We start from the raw sequence: 17933 nt of genomic DNA, 5'->3' as shown, positions 1-17933 counted from the left end.
AAACAGAGGGTTCACGGAAGGCCCTGGCCTTTTAACACTGGTCACACCATTGTACGTGCTCTAACTTCTGAGATGAGGATTGGGATTGTGAATTGAAACCTCCAGAGCTGGATAGAGTCCATCTTAAATATTTTAAATATGATATTCAGTAACAAAAGTGGGCCTGATCACGTTCTCAGTGCCTTGCTAGCTCAAGGCCTGCCATTTGTTCTGTTATGACATCTCTTGAAATTTTGGTGAGATATACAAAGTACATTTAGACATAAGTTACAGCACAGCAGCAAAGCTTTCAGTTGTTTCAGGCATGTGACTGGATACAGAATTATAATAACTAGCCATATGAGGCCTAAACAGCCAAAGCATTATTAGAAATGAACAAGCCCTAAAAGACACTGGTATGTATTTTGTTGGGAGTTAAAGAAGCTGAAAGGCACCTTGGGACTGAAACTGAGGGGTGGAATTTTTCCAGGTAAGGAATGGCAAGGTGCCATGCTTTATCAAGGATGAATGTTCAGATTAGAAAAGACAAACTGGTGCAAAACCAGCAGACAGAACTACTGGCTTCCAACAAACAGAAATGAGAGTTTTGAATCTCAGAAAGTCTCTCTCTTCACAGCAGATAAAGACTAAGAGAAACCAAAATATATTCATTCTAAGCAGAGGCAATTTCAGCCTTCTTAATGCTCCTGAATACTGTTCAGCAGATCCAGAAGGAACCTAGCAAAGCTTTTTTTAGATGATGCTTGTGGTGCAAATTATGTAAAAAGTGGGTTAGGAGGAAAAGCTGATCTGCATTTCAACTTAAAAGTATTTGTGCACTCAGAACCTAAGCTGTTCCCAAGTCTATATATAAAAACACACATACACACATACAGAGTGCAGAAGACAGTGTATCACTGTAAGTTTTGTTTTGGGAATACCTACCAAATCAGAGTTACAATGTCCACTTAGAAGAAAAAGCAGGGATAAACAAATGATCTGTTGGACTTGATAATATGTAAACATTTTCTCCTGTGTTTGACAGTGCAGACTATGCTACTATTTCTTTCTGATGCTTCATTTGCAATGCATTGTGTAATTTTAACAATTTTTCAATTGTGTCTTCTGAAAACACTTCCAATTCCATTTTTCTGGAGAAAAAGCTTAAATGACTAGCTAAAATTAACTTTAAAGTATTTTATTTTCTTTCAATAGCTTAAGAATAATCCTAGAAACATGTATTATACATTAAAAAAAAGACACTGAGTTAGCATTTACATTATAAAACAGAAGTGCATATTTTAGCTATGCTTTTTAAAACCACATTAAAATACTCCATGGAACTCTCAGCACTAATATGTGTTTTACAACACTGCCTTCTAGAGATAGAATCTTGCTCCTATTCACTGTAAATCACTATTTCTATAAGTTTCATTTCCCAAACACAACTGTACCTTTCAGCAAAGGCTGGGATGCGAGCCATCAATATGCCTGCCTTCTATTTTAAGTGCAACCCGAGGGTGAGGCTCAAGACCAAATCTACCAACAGTCCAAGTTGTTACCCTCAAGAACGCCTTTAGAGACATGTTTAAAATAAGCCATACAGCACTTCTGGGTGAAAACCACAAACATACTTAAGCTCTGCAGAGTACTCACGGCATCTTTCTTTGGTGTATACCAAAGGTATCCCATCTATTCCTGCAGTGATTTTGCCTCACTGAGAGGGGGTTTATGAGAGGGACTTCATGCTGGATGCCAGTACAAGAATGTGTCCCCTTTGACATATGACTTGTAGATTAAGTAAGTCCCATGACAATGACAATGTGAAAAACTTAGGCAACGTACACCTCACACTTCACAGTCTTTCCAAGGCTCACCTACAAGCCTAAGTCTCTGAGATCTACCAAGCATTTATTTAATTCAATATTCAGCTAGTTCCTGCTGTTCCTGTGGAAAAGAAAGATTAAGGAATATATAAAAACATGTGCACCAGAAACTGAAGGATATGGTAGTTATTGTGGGGGAAATGCCCTTCAAAATCCTGAATTTCTTAATACAAATTATTAAATGCCGTGTGTGAAAAAGCTGTAATTCAAGTCACAGGAAGATTTTTGGTACTCATATACTTTTTTTTTCTGTCGAAGATGTCAAGGCGAACTGAATGGTTGAGATAATGAGACTTGAAAAGAGTTATGTTCCTAGCGTGCAGTCACTCAATGATTCTACCAAGCAGTCAGTAGCTAAAGAGAGCTATCATTGTCCAATGATGGTTTACTGAGAGTTAACCTGACTGTAAGGACATTAAAGAAGTCTTAAGGAGAGTATAAAAATTTTCCCTAACTTTCAAATTATTTACTATTGTAAAATACTGATTCTTTTTCTTATGCATATAAAAATTAAACAAGAGAAAGATGTGGTAGTGTAAAGGCTCTAATGATTACGTTCTGACATCTAAATTGGTAAACCTTGATTTCCAACAAATTATCACTATGCTGTTTGCCTTCTTTTAAGAAGACTTTTATTTTTTCCAAAATGTTGTTCTGAATATTTTCTTTATTTTTCTGGTTACAGGTAGTGTTTTTAAATTATCATTTTGAAGAACCGAAAACCCGGCTATGAAGAAAAAGAACTCAGAGATCTGTTCTTGTGCATCCTTCCCTTGTTCTCCATTCAAACATGACAAATTTTTACATTTAAAATAAAAGGCATTATGAACATAGCACAGTGAGATATTTTTTGCAATATACGTATATTTTTGATCACGTTAAAACTTTCTCTCTGGAACACTGAGCGTTGCACATAGACTAGAAAAACAATTCCTGTTAAGAAAAAAACAAACTGAGTTTTCCACTAGAGCAAGTCAATTGAATGCATTTTTTTAAAGGAAAAAAAGAAATTAAAATGAATTATGACTACTAATATTCCTTGCCTTCAAGACTGTCAAGAAAGTCAGTGAAATGCACTGACACTGTGCCACAGTTTTGTGGGTCAGAGTGCTAATGCCACTGACCTCAGTCAATATTTTATCTTTATTCTTTATAATTCTCTACTAAAATTCTTCTCATGTTTGGAATACTTACATAAATAGCTCACTGAATGTGCCCAAAATTTAGTGGGCATAAGGTTTCACTGGGAGGTCCTGATTGCAGTCCCCTTTCCATTCCTGTTGCAACACTCCTCAGTATTGCAACTTTTCCCTGCTACCCATTTGGAGCTCCAGAGCCCACATTTGCTAATTTTCTGAGAAATGACAAATTTCCTTTTTTCCTGCTTGTTAAATCTGCTGGTAAGAATGCAAGTCAAGACAGAGTTGAGATTTAAGGTAGTCCTTTCTGTAAAAATTTTCATTTATTCTAGGAGTACTTGACAGTACAACAGCAGAAGGCTCCTTAAATATGTATTATTATAGTCTGAAGAAAAATTGAACGTCAAATAGACAGATGCCCTATGCTCTTCGAAGTTCTGGAAATCAGTAGTAACAGCTTATTTTTTCTGACTTTTTAGTGAGAACAAACTCCTTGCAACAACAACAAACTCCTTGCAACAAACTCTGTGCAAACTCCTTTGCACTTTAATCTTCTGCCATATTATTCCAATATACCAGTGAAAATGAGGTCTTTGGTGCTGCACAAATAAATACTTACCATTAAAGAACAGAAATTAAAAGACCAATGCTAGTTACTGCGCATTACAGCTATGTTTTAAGTTTGTATCAAAGGCTTTTCATGACTCATGAGATGAAAAAAGGAATTATTATATTAAAAAAAACCCCAATATTAATAAGGTTTTGATGCTGTAAGATAGATTGGTGCTCCTTAATATGGTTCACTGAAATCTGCTGCCATCTGTTTTAGTAAACTGTACAGATAACCACACCTTAATCAGTTTGTTCAGATTATAAAGAAAATAAATATTCTGAAAGAAAAGGATTAACCCTTTCCTTTGAAACCCCACATTTCACTTCAAAACCTTCCAGAAAATCTCCAGATTTGAATATATCCTTAAATACACCCTTTTCTTTCAGCCAACAGTTCTTCAGAAAGATCAGCCATAGTGGGAAGAGGGTCGTTGAATGAAGCAGGGAGAAAAAGGATGCTCCGACTACTGATTAGGTTCAGTCCAGAAAATCCTCAGTTTTAAGTGCTTGACTGGCTCACACACATGAAATCTGCAGGCAGTGAGATGGATGACCAAGATCAGTGCCCAGAGGAATTCTTGTTTCTTCCATGCCAATGAGATGAGAAAGCACCTTAGTGTGCCAAGTAGTTAATTCTCCCCCACTGCTGGGGCTTTGGCCAGGCAAAACATCGTTGTCCCACACCTGTACCACACATCTGTGAGACTCCACAGGAACATCATCTTTTTAGCCTACCTAAACCTGTTCAGCTCAGCAAAGGGTCATGTGGGCTAACAGCCCATGCTATAGTGGAGGCTGGACTATGGAACCATCTCTGGCTTTATACTTATATATTCAATAGCTATATTTCAGAAACTCAGCAGTCTCCACCTTGAGTTTCAAACAGAAACCAAGTATGTATCTTTCAGGCCACCCTCTTGCTTGAATTATTTTATCTGATTTACATGCAGCACTGTGGCTTTCATCTGACATGCACAATGTCACCTGAAGCAGTACCTACAAGGTGAAGCCCAAATCTATGCCAGCTAAAACTGATGCACAGAGAACAATCTTTGCAACTGCAGACAGCAATTGCACTAAACTATTAAGCTCTGCTTTGAGTATACCAGTTAAAATAAACTTATTTCAGGAAAAACTTTGCTCTCACTCCTTCCTAAAAAGACAGAAATTGAACAATGATAAGTATTTCAGGATCTAGCTCACATATTCTTGAACACTGTAAACATTTAGTCCAGCAATAATTTACTGGCTGTAATTTTAAAAAGCTGTTTCTTTCCTTTTACAATTTTTTGATTGCTGTTTTAATTTACACTATGAAAAGAAAGGGGGAAAGAGTATGGAATTTGAAATGCTTATCTCATGAACAGGCACAAAAAATGAATTAATTATTAATATATCTTTGCAGCAAGTGTAGTGAATAACCTGTTTTATCACTTCCAGGTGATCCCTTAGCATGTGGTCTACCAACACACCACAAACACTCCAATGGACTGAAATCTGGGTAACTATTGGTATAATTTTAACTAATACGCATTACACTGGCATGGCTCCCTGTGTGTGAATCTACCAAATTCATCACCACGAAGAGAAGTGCCAGATAGTCTCTGCTAAAAGATCAGAAGAGGCAGTAACACTGACTCATTTCTTATGATATTCTGTGCCAAGATTGTCTTGAGACCAAAGTAGAAAGCTCATTCTAAATGGAAAGGAAAGGAAAGGGAATGCCAGCCAACTTTTGCTTTCTCAGATGACTGTGAACTAAACTCATTTTGGTTAGTCATACACAGATTCTTATTATTCCTTTCATACATTCTTCTCAAAAAAATCTGAGTAACACAGAAGTCATGTCCTGCACCAAAGTTAACAAATTTTTTCTAGAACCCTGTTATTATTTTTCTACAGATCAAGAGCCTCCTAATTTTGATCTAAACAAATAGTTCTACCAGTCTTTCATTGGCCTCCAATTACGGATAACATAAAATATTGGAGTTAATTAAAATAATGTAGATCTAATTATAGTACTTTCCCAAGAGACTCAAACATTAGTAGAATATAATTACAGATTTAAAATTAAAAGACATGCATTTCCAAATAAATCACTAAGTTATTTTTTGGGTCATATAAGAGTACTGACAACATTAATCTGAAAGTTATGTATACAGGGAAAAAGTAAAAAGTAAAGCAAGAACAAGTGAAGCAAAGATTATGCATTATGATTTTCTACCACATCTCTGTAAAAAGATGTAGCAGTGATATCTACGTAATATAAAGCCTGCAACACTGAAAATACACAATCTGAAAGTCCTAGAAATCTGTGGAATAAAAAGTAAGCTAACAACTAGGAGTGATTTACTGTAAGGTTCTCAAAAAAAGCCAGCTAGCACTACATCTAGAAGACTTGTATCTTCATCTAGAAACATGCTTATTGTCTTTCAATCTCAGTTTCTAAGATTTATGAGGGAAGTGTGTTCTGGAATTTTAGTTTTATATATGAACACCTATTACCTATTTGTAGAAAAATTATATCATTTTGAGAAAAATATTTTCATTCTTAAAAGGAAATTTAGGAATTGGGAGCTTTGACTGAGGATAAAAAATTCCTACAAAAGATATTCACCTACAACCTTTTTTTGGACTTGTAAATTTTATTTAGACACAGACATATAACAACCCCCTCCTTTAATTCAAAACCTGCTGACATAATACATCTATGAAATGCACTTTTCAGTAGGTAGATAACATACATTAACAGACACAGCAAGTGTTATATTTCACAGTGCAAAAGACAATGGACCAGGACTATGGACCAAAATCTGTTTGCAAAACAGCCCTTGGGAGTCTGTAGACTGTAAATCTGTAAATCTCTTACTATAATTGCACTACTAGTACAAAATTATTAATATAACTGCACTGACAGATCATTACAATACAAATTTGCAAAAATGTATACATGACAGAATGTAGCCCCTTACAGATTCTTCCATATTAAATAAACCAATAAAGACATAAGTGTTCAAATAAAAAAGCTATAGTCAGAATAGCTACTGCTACAGAAGACAAACTTAGTAGATATATGCAGCTGACTAATTCCGTGTGTTTGAGCAGTGCAACTCATCTAGACAAGAAGGATGCTAAGTAGAAGCTCAAAAATATTCAAATATTCAAAAATATTTTGTACACACTAGTGTACTCTACTGTACGATTCTTAACTTTAAATCTATTCTAGCACAGAGCAATATTCTCCCCAAATAATTTTCTTTTCCTTAGAACCTCATTAGGTAAGCCCCACCACCACTGGCCCTGTATCATTGAACTACCAAATTGAGAAAGAAGAAAAGGACTGAAGGTGATTGGAGAGTTTAAAATTGAAAGCACAGATAATACATCAGAAAGAAATAAATTTTTAAAACCTCTTAGCCCTTGTTCCTCATAAGCACCTGAATAAATACAGCATCATTGTGAAAACTGGTCATATAAAGGCCCCATGATACAGAGAAGAAGTAAAAATACAGATGACTCTTCATCAGGAATGTATGTGCAATAGTTCTAAAATAACTAAGGCATTATGATTTACACGTGTATTTCAAATTACAGATTTAGGCTTACTCTGAAATGCATGGGATTTTATGCCTGTATAGAAAGACTTGTACTATAACATTGAAAACTCCATTTGGAGAAACAGTATGCCTTCATGTGTGCTCTCAGAAATTAAGAAAAGCTGTCCCCAAGAATATAAATAACCACTAAGTACATTCAAATCAATCCAGGTAATGAATTATGAAGAAAGATAAACCAGATATTCTCTATATTTCTGGAAAAAAAATGTGAGAAGCTCTAACTAGATAACTGCAAGACAAATGGAAGAAGCAAATGATGTAACAGCTAATCTGAATTGTGGATGGTGTGTTATTTAAGGTATTGTAAGTGTCAGGAAAGAAAATTTCAATGTATAGAAAGTAGAATTTACCAATAATAAAGATCACCAAGAATTCGACACAATCTTCTAAAAGAGTACATCCATAAGCAGGTATATTTTCCATGTAAAATAATGATTGCTTTTACTTGTTTTCATGTGAAAATAACATTTTTAATATTAAAGATACACTAACAAATCTCCTCTTCTGCCAAAGGTGGTATCACAACCTAATCAACTGATGCAAATTTTTAACATCCAATGTGTTTTGTGTTTGCAATACGATAGGAATAGGGAAAGAAAACTATAGAGCTTGCCTGCATTTGAAAGATAAGACAGATTAACACTGCCTGGGAATTTTAAAGTACTAAGAGCTGTTTTTGAATAATTCCATATGTGAAAGCTTTTATTTTGGAATAAGAGAGTGCTTTGTTCCTGTTCAGCTTGACCCACTTTCCCAAAGTATTTAATTAGGAACAGTTTTATGTATAAGAAAAGCTTTTGTTCTCTTGATTAAAGCAATAAAGTTCAGTATCTAGGGTTTTTGATTCAAAGCACCTTAAACATTAAAAAAAAATAAACAAGCTATGGAAAGAGTGCCTAGGTATTAAAATGAAATTGTGGCATTTTCACTGCTTCTCTAAATAAATATTTTAAAAGGTAAAAGGTTTTTTTAAACAGTCTTCAGTCAGCAATTACTTTCTGCTGTAATCTATAGGCTGTGGATGGCTACTCAGAATTCTTTAAGACAAATCTGTTCTTTGCAAAGCATAAAGTAATAGCAGAGGCTTTTAAAAGTATGTGTGAAAGGGTCAACTGTAGTGTCTTGGGACTTCAGAAATCAAACTATTTACCTAAAGTAAAACCATGCAGTCTAGAGAAGACAAGAAGAGCTCACTCTTCTTTGGATTAGCTCACTCTAGCTAATCCAAATCCAGGTGAAGAGAAGTCTGTGGTGTCAAGATCAGCACTTTGACCACCACATACACCCAGATATCTGCTCAGAATGCAAGCAGTGTGAATCCACTCTTGCCTCAGAAAATACAGGGTGGACAAGTTTAGAGAAACTTAAAAAATTGGAAGCCTCACTTCAGATGTCTGTAAGTATGTCCAGTAAGTGTGAATATGAATGCTTTGGTCATGTAAACCTCCTAAGCTACTGATGTTGGTGCAGAAATTAGAACATAGCTAAACACTATAGCATCAACCTAATAGCCAACACTTGAGAAGCAGGAAGAACAGCTGCATTTAGCATTGTCATCTCCACCTGATTCCAAGTGCCCCTTGTCAGTTCCACAGCACAGGCAAGTGAGGTACATTAAACCACTAAAGTAATATCAGAGAGCCTATGCCATGGGTGGTTAACACATCTAATCTTACAATGGAACAGATGAGGAATTGTCATTAGCATGAACGGCAGTGTAAAAAACCCACATTAATTCTTATGCATTGCTCAGCCATTTATTACTGGCTGTAAATGGCAAGGTTTGGCCCCCTTCTGCATTCACCCACACCCTCTGGTAAGTGCTCAAGATGTGGGACAGGGGGATTAAGCACAATGCTGGACTGTCTCCTGCTGGATGGCTGACAAATAAGGACTCACATGCAGACTCAGACATACTTCACTAAGAAAAAATCAAAAGTCTTCATGTATGTAGTATAGCAACCTGTTTATGAGTTGTATGTCACCCTTCCAGCTCTATACTGCATGAGTAACACCTCCAACTCTTCATACCCAATAGATCTGCCTAACTCTCTTATAAACAGAAAAGACGTTCAGCTCTCTCTCCTGTCATTAAATGCCAATTCAGATCTTAAATATTTGATCTTCATTTGAAAAATATAAGATTGTATACTATGTATTCAGCAGGCACTGTGATGACCCTTTCTGTTGTGTTTAAGAATAGATTAAAACCAAGTAACTTGGCAGGCTATTGTTCAGACAATAATGTCATGTTTCAGCTTGTGATTGATGTAATCTTGCTCTTACATTCTACTGTTTCCATAAGAAACAGCGCATTGTGGCTTTCTAGGAAACATGAAATGACACTGTAAGTCACATTAACAATGTGTCTTTAAAATCTGTCACATTTTATCTTGAAATTATTTCCACTGAAAACACCCTACTTTTACAAACACTAGAGGCTTCGAAAATATATTACGTAGTCTAAAATAAGAAAAACACTGTTTCTATCCTAGAAACACCTGTTTCTACTCATTGCTGAGTACTGTTGTGAAAGAGAAATGCAAGTTGTGGTATTACTCAAAACAAGCCCTTTTCCCCAACAATTACATTTTTATGTCAGTGTTTGCATTACCCCTGAAGTACAGATCACTACTGATCTGCAAACATATCTTATTTTAGAATATCTCACAGGAATTAGGTAGGAAGCCTAGTAGACTCTTTGTGCAACCATGCAGCGCACTGGACAATCTCTTGAGCTCTGCACTAACCATCAACAATTGAAAAATCATGACAATTGAACAGTGGAAAACTGGTTTTCCTTTCACTCCAGATCCTTCAAACTACTGAAAAACACTCCTCAGAGAATCTGCAGAAGAGCCTAATTCAATTACAGTAAATCAAACATACCTTCTATTTGATGATAAGACTATACAACAAATATGTGTCAAGAAAAATAACTTGCTAGCTAGGAAGATGTTAAGAATAAAAATTAATTATCTTTTACTGATATATTCAATGAAAGAATATTACATATTTTGTTTATTCCTCATGTAGGTGGTCTGTTTACCGTTTTGTTAATATATTGAAATTAATGTTTTGCATATTCTCAATGTAACTTTAATATATTAAATTTAGAAACAAATATGTTGTTTGGACACAAAAGTCTGCTGAGGAAAATATCTTTAAATCACAAATACTTAAGACACAAAAAAGCTGCTGGATGTTATTAAACTGTATTTTACAGCATACTATGTTATGTTGTAAAAAATCAATTCTGTCTTTTTCATATACTCTACTGAATTTTCAGTTATGAATCACAGTCTTTCTGATGTCAAATAAGTTTTTGTGCTTTCTGTTAGATATACTTCATCACTTTTATTCTATTGTTTGAACAGATTTTTAAAAAACATTTTAGAAAGTCTTATTTTCACTTATTTTCAACTACTGATAACAGCTCTGGCACAAAAACAGATCACTACTTTTTTGTTGATAAACAAAAGGAAAATAGTCTTTCGAACAGAATTACATTTTGGTATTTTAAAAAGAGAATAGCAAAAATTACGCTGTACAACAAAGCAAATTTCATAATCAAATACAATAAATAAATCTCATAATCACAGAAAGTGATGAAAAGGTTTTTTACTTACTTTCAGTATTAGTAGATGAATGATTGAATTCTAAACATCATGTTCTTGTCTTTGAAGCTCCCTGTCACTTTCTAATGAAGTTTGTCACACATTTGCCAACAATGAAGGTGAAATACTACTGTATTTTTTGCTTGACACTGTAAGTGCATTTTTATAAAGCTCAAACATTAGAATTTGCCTCAGAACAATGAAATATTATTCTGAAATTAAAATTCTCACTTTCAAACCACATTGGTTACTTCCCTCTCAATCAGCCTCTTCTCCTTATCCACAGCAGTATGAATCCATAGAGCTTTTAAGTTATAACTGATACTATGAAATTAATATAAAATGCTATCTCATTATGAAAAATGCTATACTAATGGTCAATGTTTCAGTCGCAGAAAATCACCAAATACAGAAGCAACTGCCCAAAGTAGCAATACATACATGAAATATATTGCTATTATATTCTCATTAAAGAATTGAAAAATATTTGATGTGTGTAAGAAATCACAAATCACTGCTTTCCAGTCACTGTCCATAAAGAGCATGGTTTCTAGGTTAATAACCAAAATGTGAGTTTTCTCTGCCATGTTTAAAAGAACTATTTTTATAAGTCAATATTCTACCACATGACTCTGTTGAGAAATAGTGCTTTAGGGAAAGACTTCTCTGATTGGCATGCAATACCTGTTGGATTTTATGTGGGCAAAGACTTACTAAGCATACTGCATGCACAAAATTGAAGGAGTTCTGGATAAACTCAACACAAACAGTGAATAAATGACTAATTTCAAATGTTAAGAAATAGCCCCTGGGAAACTACCCAGAACATTTTTATCCAGAAGCAATATGACAGCTAATAATTAAAATTTAGGAGGAGTGCCACAGATATGCAACAAACTCAAAAACAGTTATTCATAACCTAACAGGGTGGAGAAAGCAGAAGTCAGGCTACAAATAGACTATCAAAAAGTGAAAGAAACAGACCTACGGGTATTTTGAAATTACAGAAAAAGAAGGGCACATAACAGATAAAATCAAAGAACGATTCATTATTTTAGAAGAAGTGATTAATTTCATACAATTAAGAAGGAAGGTAAAAAAAAAACCAACACACAATATGTGTAATTTTGCAGGATGTAGAATCTGGACAATTAAAACAAGAGAACTATTGGTTACTTTTGCTCTTTCCAATGTGAGAAAATATTCAATTGCTATATGAATAAAATCAATCACATTTAGGTCAAACCATCTGTAGATGGAGAAGCAGGAGAGCACCTAAAGGAAACAAATGCCAGTCTTTTTTTCAGTTAAGCTAGTGTCCAATTCAAAAAGATTTCAGACAAACTGGGAAAACTTCATATTGTATTCTGTATTTGAACCCTCTTCTTCCTTGATGATGAAGGTGAAATACTACTGTATTTTTTGCTTGATACTGTAAGTGCATTTTTATAAAGAGCAAACTGAGGGATGTTGACAATCTATCCAACTATCAGTTGGTTTCCAATTCTTTTATTTTCAGTCTTCTATTTCTTCTCAGTATTATTTGGGGTTCATAGAGTAACGTTATCTATTTTCTGTTTCACGTGCAGATGAATCCTGTTCGTCTGTCTTCTGTTATTCTTTCTTCTGTAATTCTTTCTTCCCTGTGGGTATTTCCAAACCTATTGCTGACAAACTTATCTTCAATCTGTAGAGTTCATATACAAGGTACCACAAGAAGCATCTCATTCTTTCTTTGAGACATGGGTGTTGAGCAGCTGCCTGGCTAACATCGTAAAATGTAATGTGGAAGCATAAACGGCACCACAACATCCTAATTAAGTTTATTAAACTAAAATGTTACTTAAGTGTTTCAAATAGCCTAACACCAGCAATTGCAAGAATTACTTTTTTTGAAACATGTTCTGTTCACAAAGTTATTGATCTCCCTCAGACACTTAAAGATTGCAAATATAATGTATCTTTTTGCTATTTAGTTGAAAATTTTATCTTCATATATATAATTAGCAAGAAAGCTAATTAACAATATTAACAACTGTTCAAGCAGTGTATCTTAGACTCGCGTTTGCCTATCATACACATATTTTAGATCCTGATTGTCTTAGACACACATTTTAGGATGGAAAGAATGACTTTCTGCAGGTGTCTCCCATCTCAGAGAGACTGTAGAGTAACCTGGTGACAAGGTCAGACTAGACACCAAACTTGTAGAAAGTTCCACTGAAAAGCGAATTGACCTCCTAATGTTCTGCAACTTAAAAAGGCATTTGTTTGAGGTATTATTTGAGCAGCAAGAAGTATTATCTTTTACCTCACTATTATGCTTTTATCCAGATAAAACAGATGTCTGTAGTCTGATATGTCATTTTCCATACTGCTGCTGCTAGATTGCAAGGATTAAGGGGGCTTGCAACAGTACTTTAACCTGCAGCTTGGGCCACATTCCAGGTATATGAATTCTGACTGCGCAGAAAGTAAGAGAACCTGCTGGGTGGTTTCCACCAAGGAACAGACTTCTTTAAGTTCTTCTATCTCAGAGATAGCATAGGGGAAGTCTTCTAACAAGCCACCCAGGAGAAACATCACAGAAAACAGCTTGGTATGTGACAATTTTCTTTAATGTGTATACAATCTCATTTTACATTATATTACTATACACAAATTTTCTTTGAAACAAGTCTACAAAAATCTTCATTAACGGATTCTGAAAATATTTAAGTGAGATACTTAATGCTAAAGGCATATTTGACATAAGAAGATTTACGTAATGCTCCCTTTGACGGTCAGAGGGTCTATTGAACATGTTTACCATGATATAAAGAACTGACCTATTATTCAGGTGAAGGAGTACATATTGAGAAGCTCGACTCATTCCAGCATTCAATGGTCTTCTTTGGGATTTGAGGTGACATACAACAACTGCCATGAGGTAGGTAGTCTGGAGAAGGACACTGTTGGCTTGCTGTTTTGGTGGCTTTAAACAGTAAACTGAATTCTACTTCGAGTGTGAAGCTTCAACATTACCCTTACTGTCACATCAATTTTTAACTCCTGAATACATACCCTGTGGGGCTGGCACACAGATGAAGAGAAAACTTCTGGTTCAGATGTAGGCTCTGCTGAAGATAGTGGATGCTGCTACGTAACATACTGTAAAAGCCTGATTACCTGCTGTGCATATTGATGCAGTTCAGCAGGTGTTTTACTTGTGCCTTTATTCATATTGATCTCTTTTCGTTCCCATATTTTTAAATATGCTTTTAAAATGTGCAGCTGATATGTGCTGTGGCACTTATTAGCCAGATAATCATAGAATATGCTGAGTTGGAAGGGACCCATCAGGATCATCAAGTCCAACTCCTGGCCCTACACAGGACATCCCAAGAATCACCCTATGTGCCTGAGAGTGTTTTTCAAACACTTCTTGAACAGGCCTGGTGCTGTAACCACTTCCCTGTTCCAGGAGCCTATTCCAGTGCTCAACCGCCCTCTGGGTGAAAAACCTTTTTCCAATATCCAAACTAAACTTCACCTGACACAACTTCATACTGCCTACAGAGTGAAGAGATCAGTACCTGCCCCTCTGCTTCTTCTCACTACACTGCAGACTGCAACGAGGCCTCCCCTCAGTCTCCTCCAGGCTGAACAGACCAAGTGACCTCAGCTGCTCCTCATATGGCTTCCCCTCCAGACCCTTCAGCATCCTCACTGTCCTCTTTTGGACACTCTCTAATAGCTTAGTATCTTTCTTATATTGTGGTGCCCAAAACTGCACACAATATTTAAGGTGAGACCACACTGGTGCAGAGCAGAGAGGGACAATCCCTCCCTCAACCGGCTGGTGATGCTTTGCCTGATGCCCCTCAGGAAATGGTTGGCCCTCCTGGCTGCCAGGTCACAGCAGTATGCAAGTCATTGTTGTGTATGGATTTTTAACACTAATTCTAACCGCATTTTAGATGTTTTCATCTTATTAGATGAATAACATTCAAGTCTGACCAAACTCTAGATGAAAAGAAGTCAATTCTGTTTCTGTATTTTCTGTGCAGTTCAAGGAAAGAAGATAATTGCTTGAGTGCATGTACATGTAGAAAGAAGTAGACCAGGATAGAGTGTTTTGTCTGTATTAAGTAGTTTTCAAATGTCACTATTTCTAATGTATTAATAGAACTGCATTAACCCCCTCCTGTATTTATTTTTATGTCCTAGCTACCTAAAGTTACAAAAAACTCTATTCAGATCACATTTTAAAACATTTTAAAATTTATTTTTCAAAATTCATTAAAATTTTATCTTCTTCTTTGAAATGAAAAAACAAGTCATTTAAACTCTGTTTCAATAACGCTGTTTTCCTTCATTTGTTTGCTTTAAATAAATATATATTGACATGTACAAAACCAAAAAATTAAATGCATGTATTTCACCAAGATGCATCTAAGTCCATGAAAAAATAATAATAATAATAATAGGGATAATAATAGTGCATTTTCTTAGTCTGATATCAGTGAAGAACATGCATTCAAATACTATGCCTAGAAGAAAGCCATATGTAGTGCTCATGTAAAAATAATTCAAAGGAGAGTTCTGTTTGGACTGTGAAAATGACACATAAATTCTTCATGCACTGTCATACCAGGATTGAGTCAAAGCCAAACAAATATGTGATTCTTGCTTTGAATACTAGTTGATTGACTGACGATATAAACCATTTAATGGCACTCACATTCAAAAGACTTCTGAAAGACTGTCCCATTTTAGCATTCTGAGATGTCAGGAACCGAACAAGTTCAAGAAGAGAGATTTAAACAAATGTTTGGGAAATAACATTGTCAATATTTACAAACTGTACTGCTAAAAAGCCTTTTTTTTTTTATGAGTTATTTAACAAATTCCTTAATCAGATACATATTCTAAAATACTCTGAGGTATATTTGTGAATAACGGAGCCTCAATTTCACCCAAATAAAAATTTAATACCATGTTAAATGATCTTATAATTTCCCTTTCTCTTAAGCATTTGGATGCACATAGATAATATTTAAATCTACAAACATGTACAGAAGACATTATATATATAGTTATATATACAAATATAAACATAACTATGAGACATGCATAACACAAGGTAATAAATTAGATAGATAGATATGTATAAAAATATCTCACTTTGATTTTGACTGATCTGGATTTTACAATAGTTTTGTCTCATCCTACACTTTTTTCTGCTGTGCTTCTTTTGATTTGTTTTTTAACAGTCTACTTAAGCTAAATAAAGATGATCCTAAGTGCAAACAAAAACATTGACAGTAATTAGCATTTGCGAGGCACCTGACATGTTTAAAGTATTGTGCCAGTATTTAATTACAAGTCCTCAAAACAATCCTCCAAACCAGTAAGCATTTCCACTAGCAATGCTGCAGCACCAGAAAAAAGGTACTACAGGGGAGAAACCAAATTGTCACCAAAGCCCTACACACAGGCCTGGAAGCAGCACTAACTTTTAACAGTGGTATTTCTGTTCAGATAAAGCAGTAGAACACAACTGTGATTTCTAGCATTGTAATAATCTAGCAAGGTGTCACAATGTTTAAATGTACAATATTTAAAGTCTTAGAGTTATTACCAAATCTGTGGTAACACTGAAATTTTCTCTGTATATGAATATAGTCCAAGTAAGGTCACATCTCCGCCAAATCAGACATTTCACTTAGCTTTAATCATCTATAGTTACTGTGTCTAATCTAACTTAGTCACGCAACTCATCTTTAAAGTCAACAGAGAGATGAGCAGCTCTGGAGAGTGATACATCTCACTAATCTTAAACACTCATTTTAGGATGAGAAATGGAATGGGATTCTGGGGATGGATAATTGAAAATAAACTTTAGCTGTCAGCAAGAATCACTGCACAGAGTTCCTGCAGAGCCAGGGCTGACGGACAGATTTCTGTCAGACTCCATGGAAATTACAGGAATCACCTAATGTACACTCCAAAATATAAAAGTTTTTCATGCATATAACTCAGAGACACAATTGATAGGACAAAAATGAAGATGTACTTACCAAAAACAATAGAGGACTCACAGTAGTAGTAACCATTTGGTTGCTTTTTTTTCAACATGGAGCAAAGATCAAAGCGGTGCAAGATTTCATCTCCAAAATAATGGCTTTTGAAATCTTCATACAGGTTGGAGTCAATTTTTTTCACCTTTAAAAAGCAACATAAAATTCAATTAGGCATTCTACTAGAAGGCTGAAATTTCGTAGTTGATTCTTATAGTTTTTATTTTAATCAGAATTATAGTCAGGCTGGAAAACTTCTTCAAGATGCAAAAAGAATACAGAAACAACAATACGCCGAATCTCCTGTTTCAGGTAAGCACTATCTGTTGCAGAACTTAAACAATGAAATAAAAGTGTCATTATTCCTCCTTTCTATCACTTCTTCAGTCCTGTAGGAAACAAACAGACATACCCAATGCTACAACTGCTTTAATTTCCAATGGTTTGCAACAGTGTTCATGGAACATGTCAGTGGGAACTATTTTTTCTGTCATCACTGGGCATGCTACTTCAAGGAAGCATCTCAAATGTATGTCAAGGGCAGTTTTCTGAGTCTTTAAAATCACCACACAGGAAAATGTGGTTGTATTTTACCAGCACTAGACTTTTTTAACTCAATAAATCTAAAAACTTACCATAATTTATAATACTGGAATCATGAAGTTTTGCATATATGAAGTATAACATACTAAATTTTCTGTTAGGCTGTTTTCAGAAAACATAATTTCAGTAGTTATTTTAAGAGTTTAGGAGTGCGAATTCCTTTGCATCTTCAATTAAAATATATGATCTCCGTAGAAATTCGCTATTTTCTCCTTCAATCTGCCTCACAATAATGCTGTTTGCTATTTAGGTATCATTACTATATGCTATGGGATGCTAGTAGGGATGCTACCTCCAGTATCTCCTGCCCAGGGCTCCCTACTGCCTGGCTGCTGGAGCCCAGTCCAGTGTCCCGGAGCCCCAGAGTCTTGACGGATGTACCTGCTGCTTTCACCTCTCAGAGATACGCACACATGCT

General features: G+C 35.3%; 1 protein-coding gene across 2 annotated transcripts in view; it reads right to left on the bottom strand.

Annotated features, from left to right (window-relative positions):
* The window catches only part of AKAP7 (A-kinase anchoring protein 7), an 82847-nt gene that overhangs the window by 28970 nt on the left and 35944 nt on the right, over positions 1–17933 (bottom strand). For both annotated transcript variants that reach the window (XM_027632167.1, XM_027632159.1), the window contains exon 7: positions 16913–17057. In XM_027632167.1, the coding sequence (XP_027487968.1) occupies positions 16913–17057 (145 nt within the window). The remainder of the gene's footprint in view (positions 1–16912; positions 17058–17933) is intronic.

The sequence above is a fragment of the Corapipo altera genome, unplaced genomic scaffold, assembly GCF_003945725.1.
Source record: "Corapipo altera isolate COAL_440 unplaced genomic scaffold, ASM394572v1 2b, whole genome shotgun sequence".
In the NCBI taxonomy this organism is placed as follows: domain Eukaryota; kingdom Metazoa; phylum Chordata; class Aves; order Passeriformes; family Pipridae; genus Corapipo; species Corapipo altera.
Note: the sequence above shows the minus strand (reverse complement) of the source record. Positions and strands in the feature narration are given on the sequence as shown.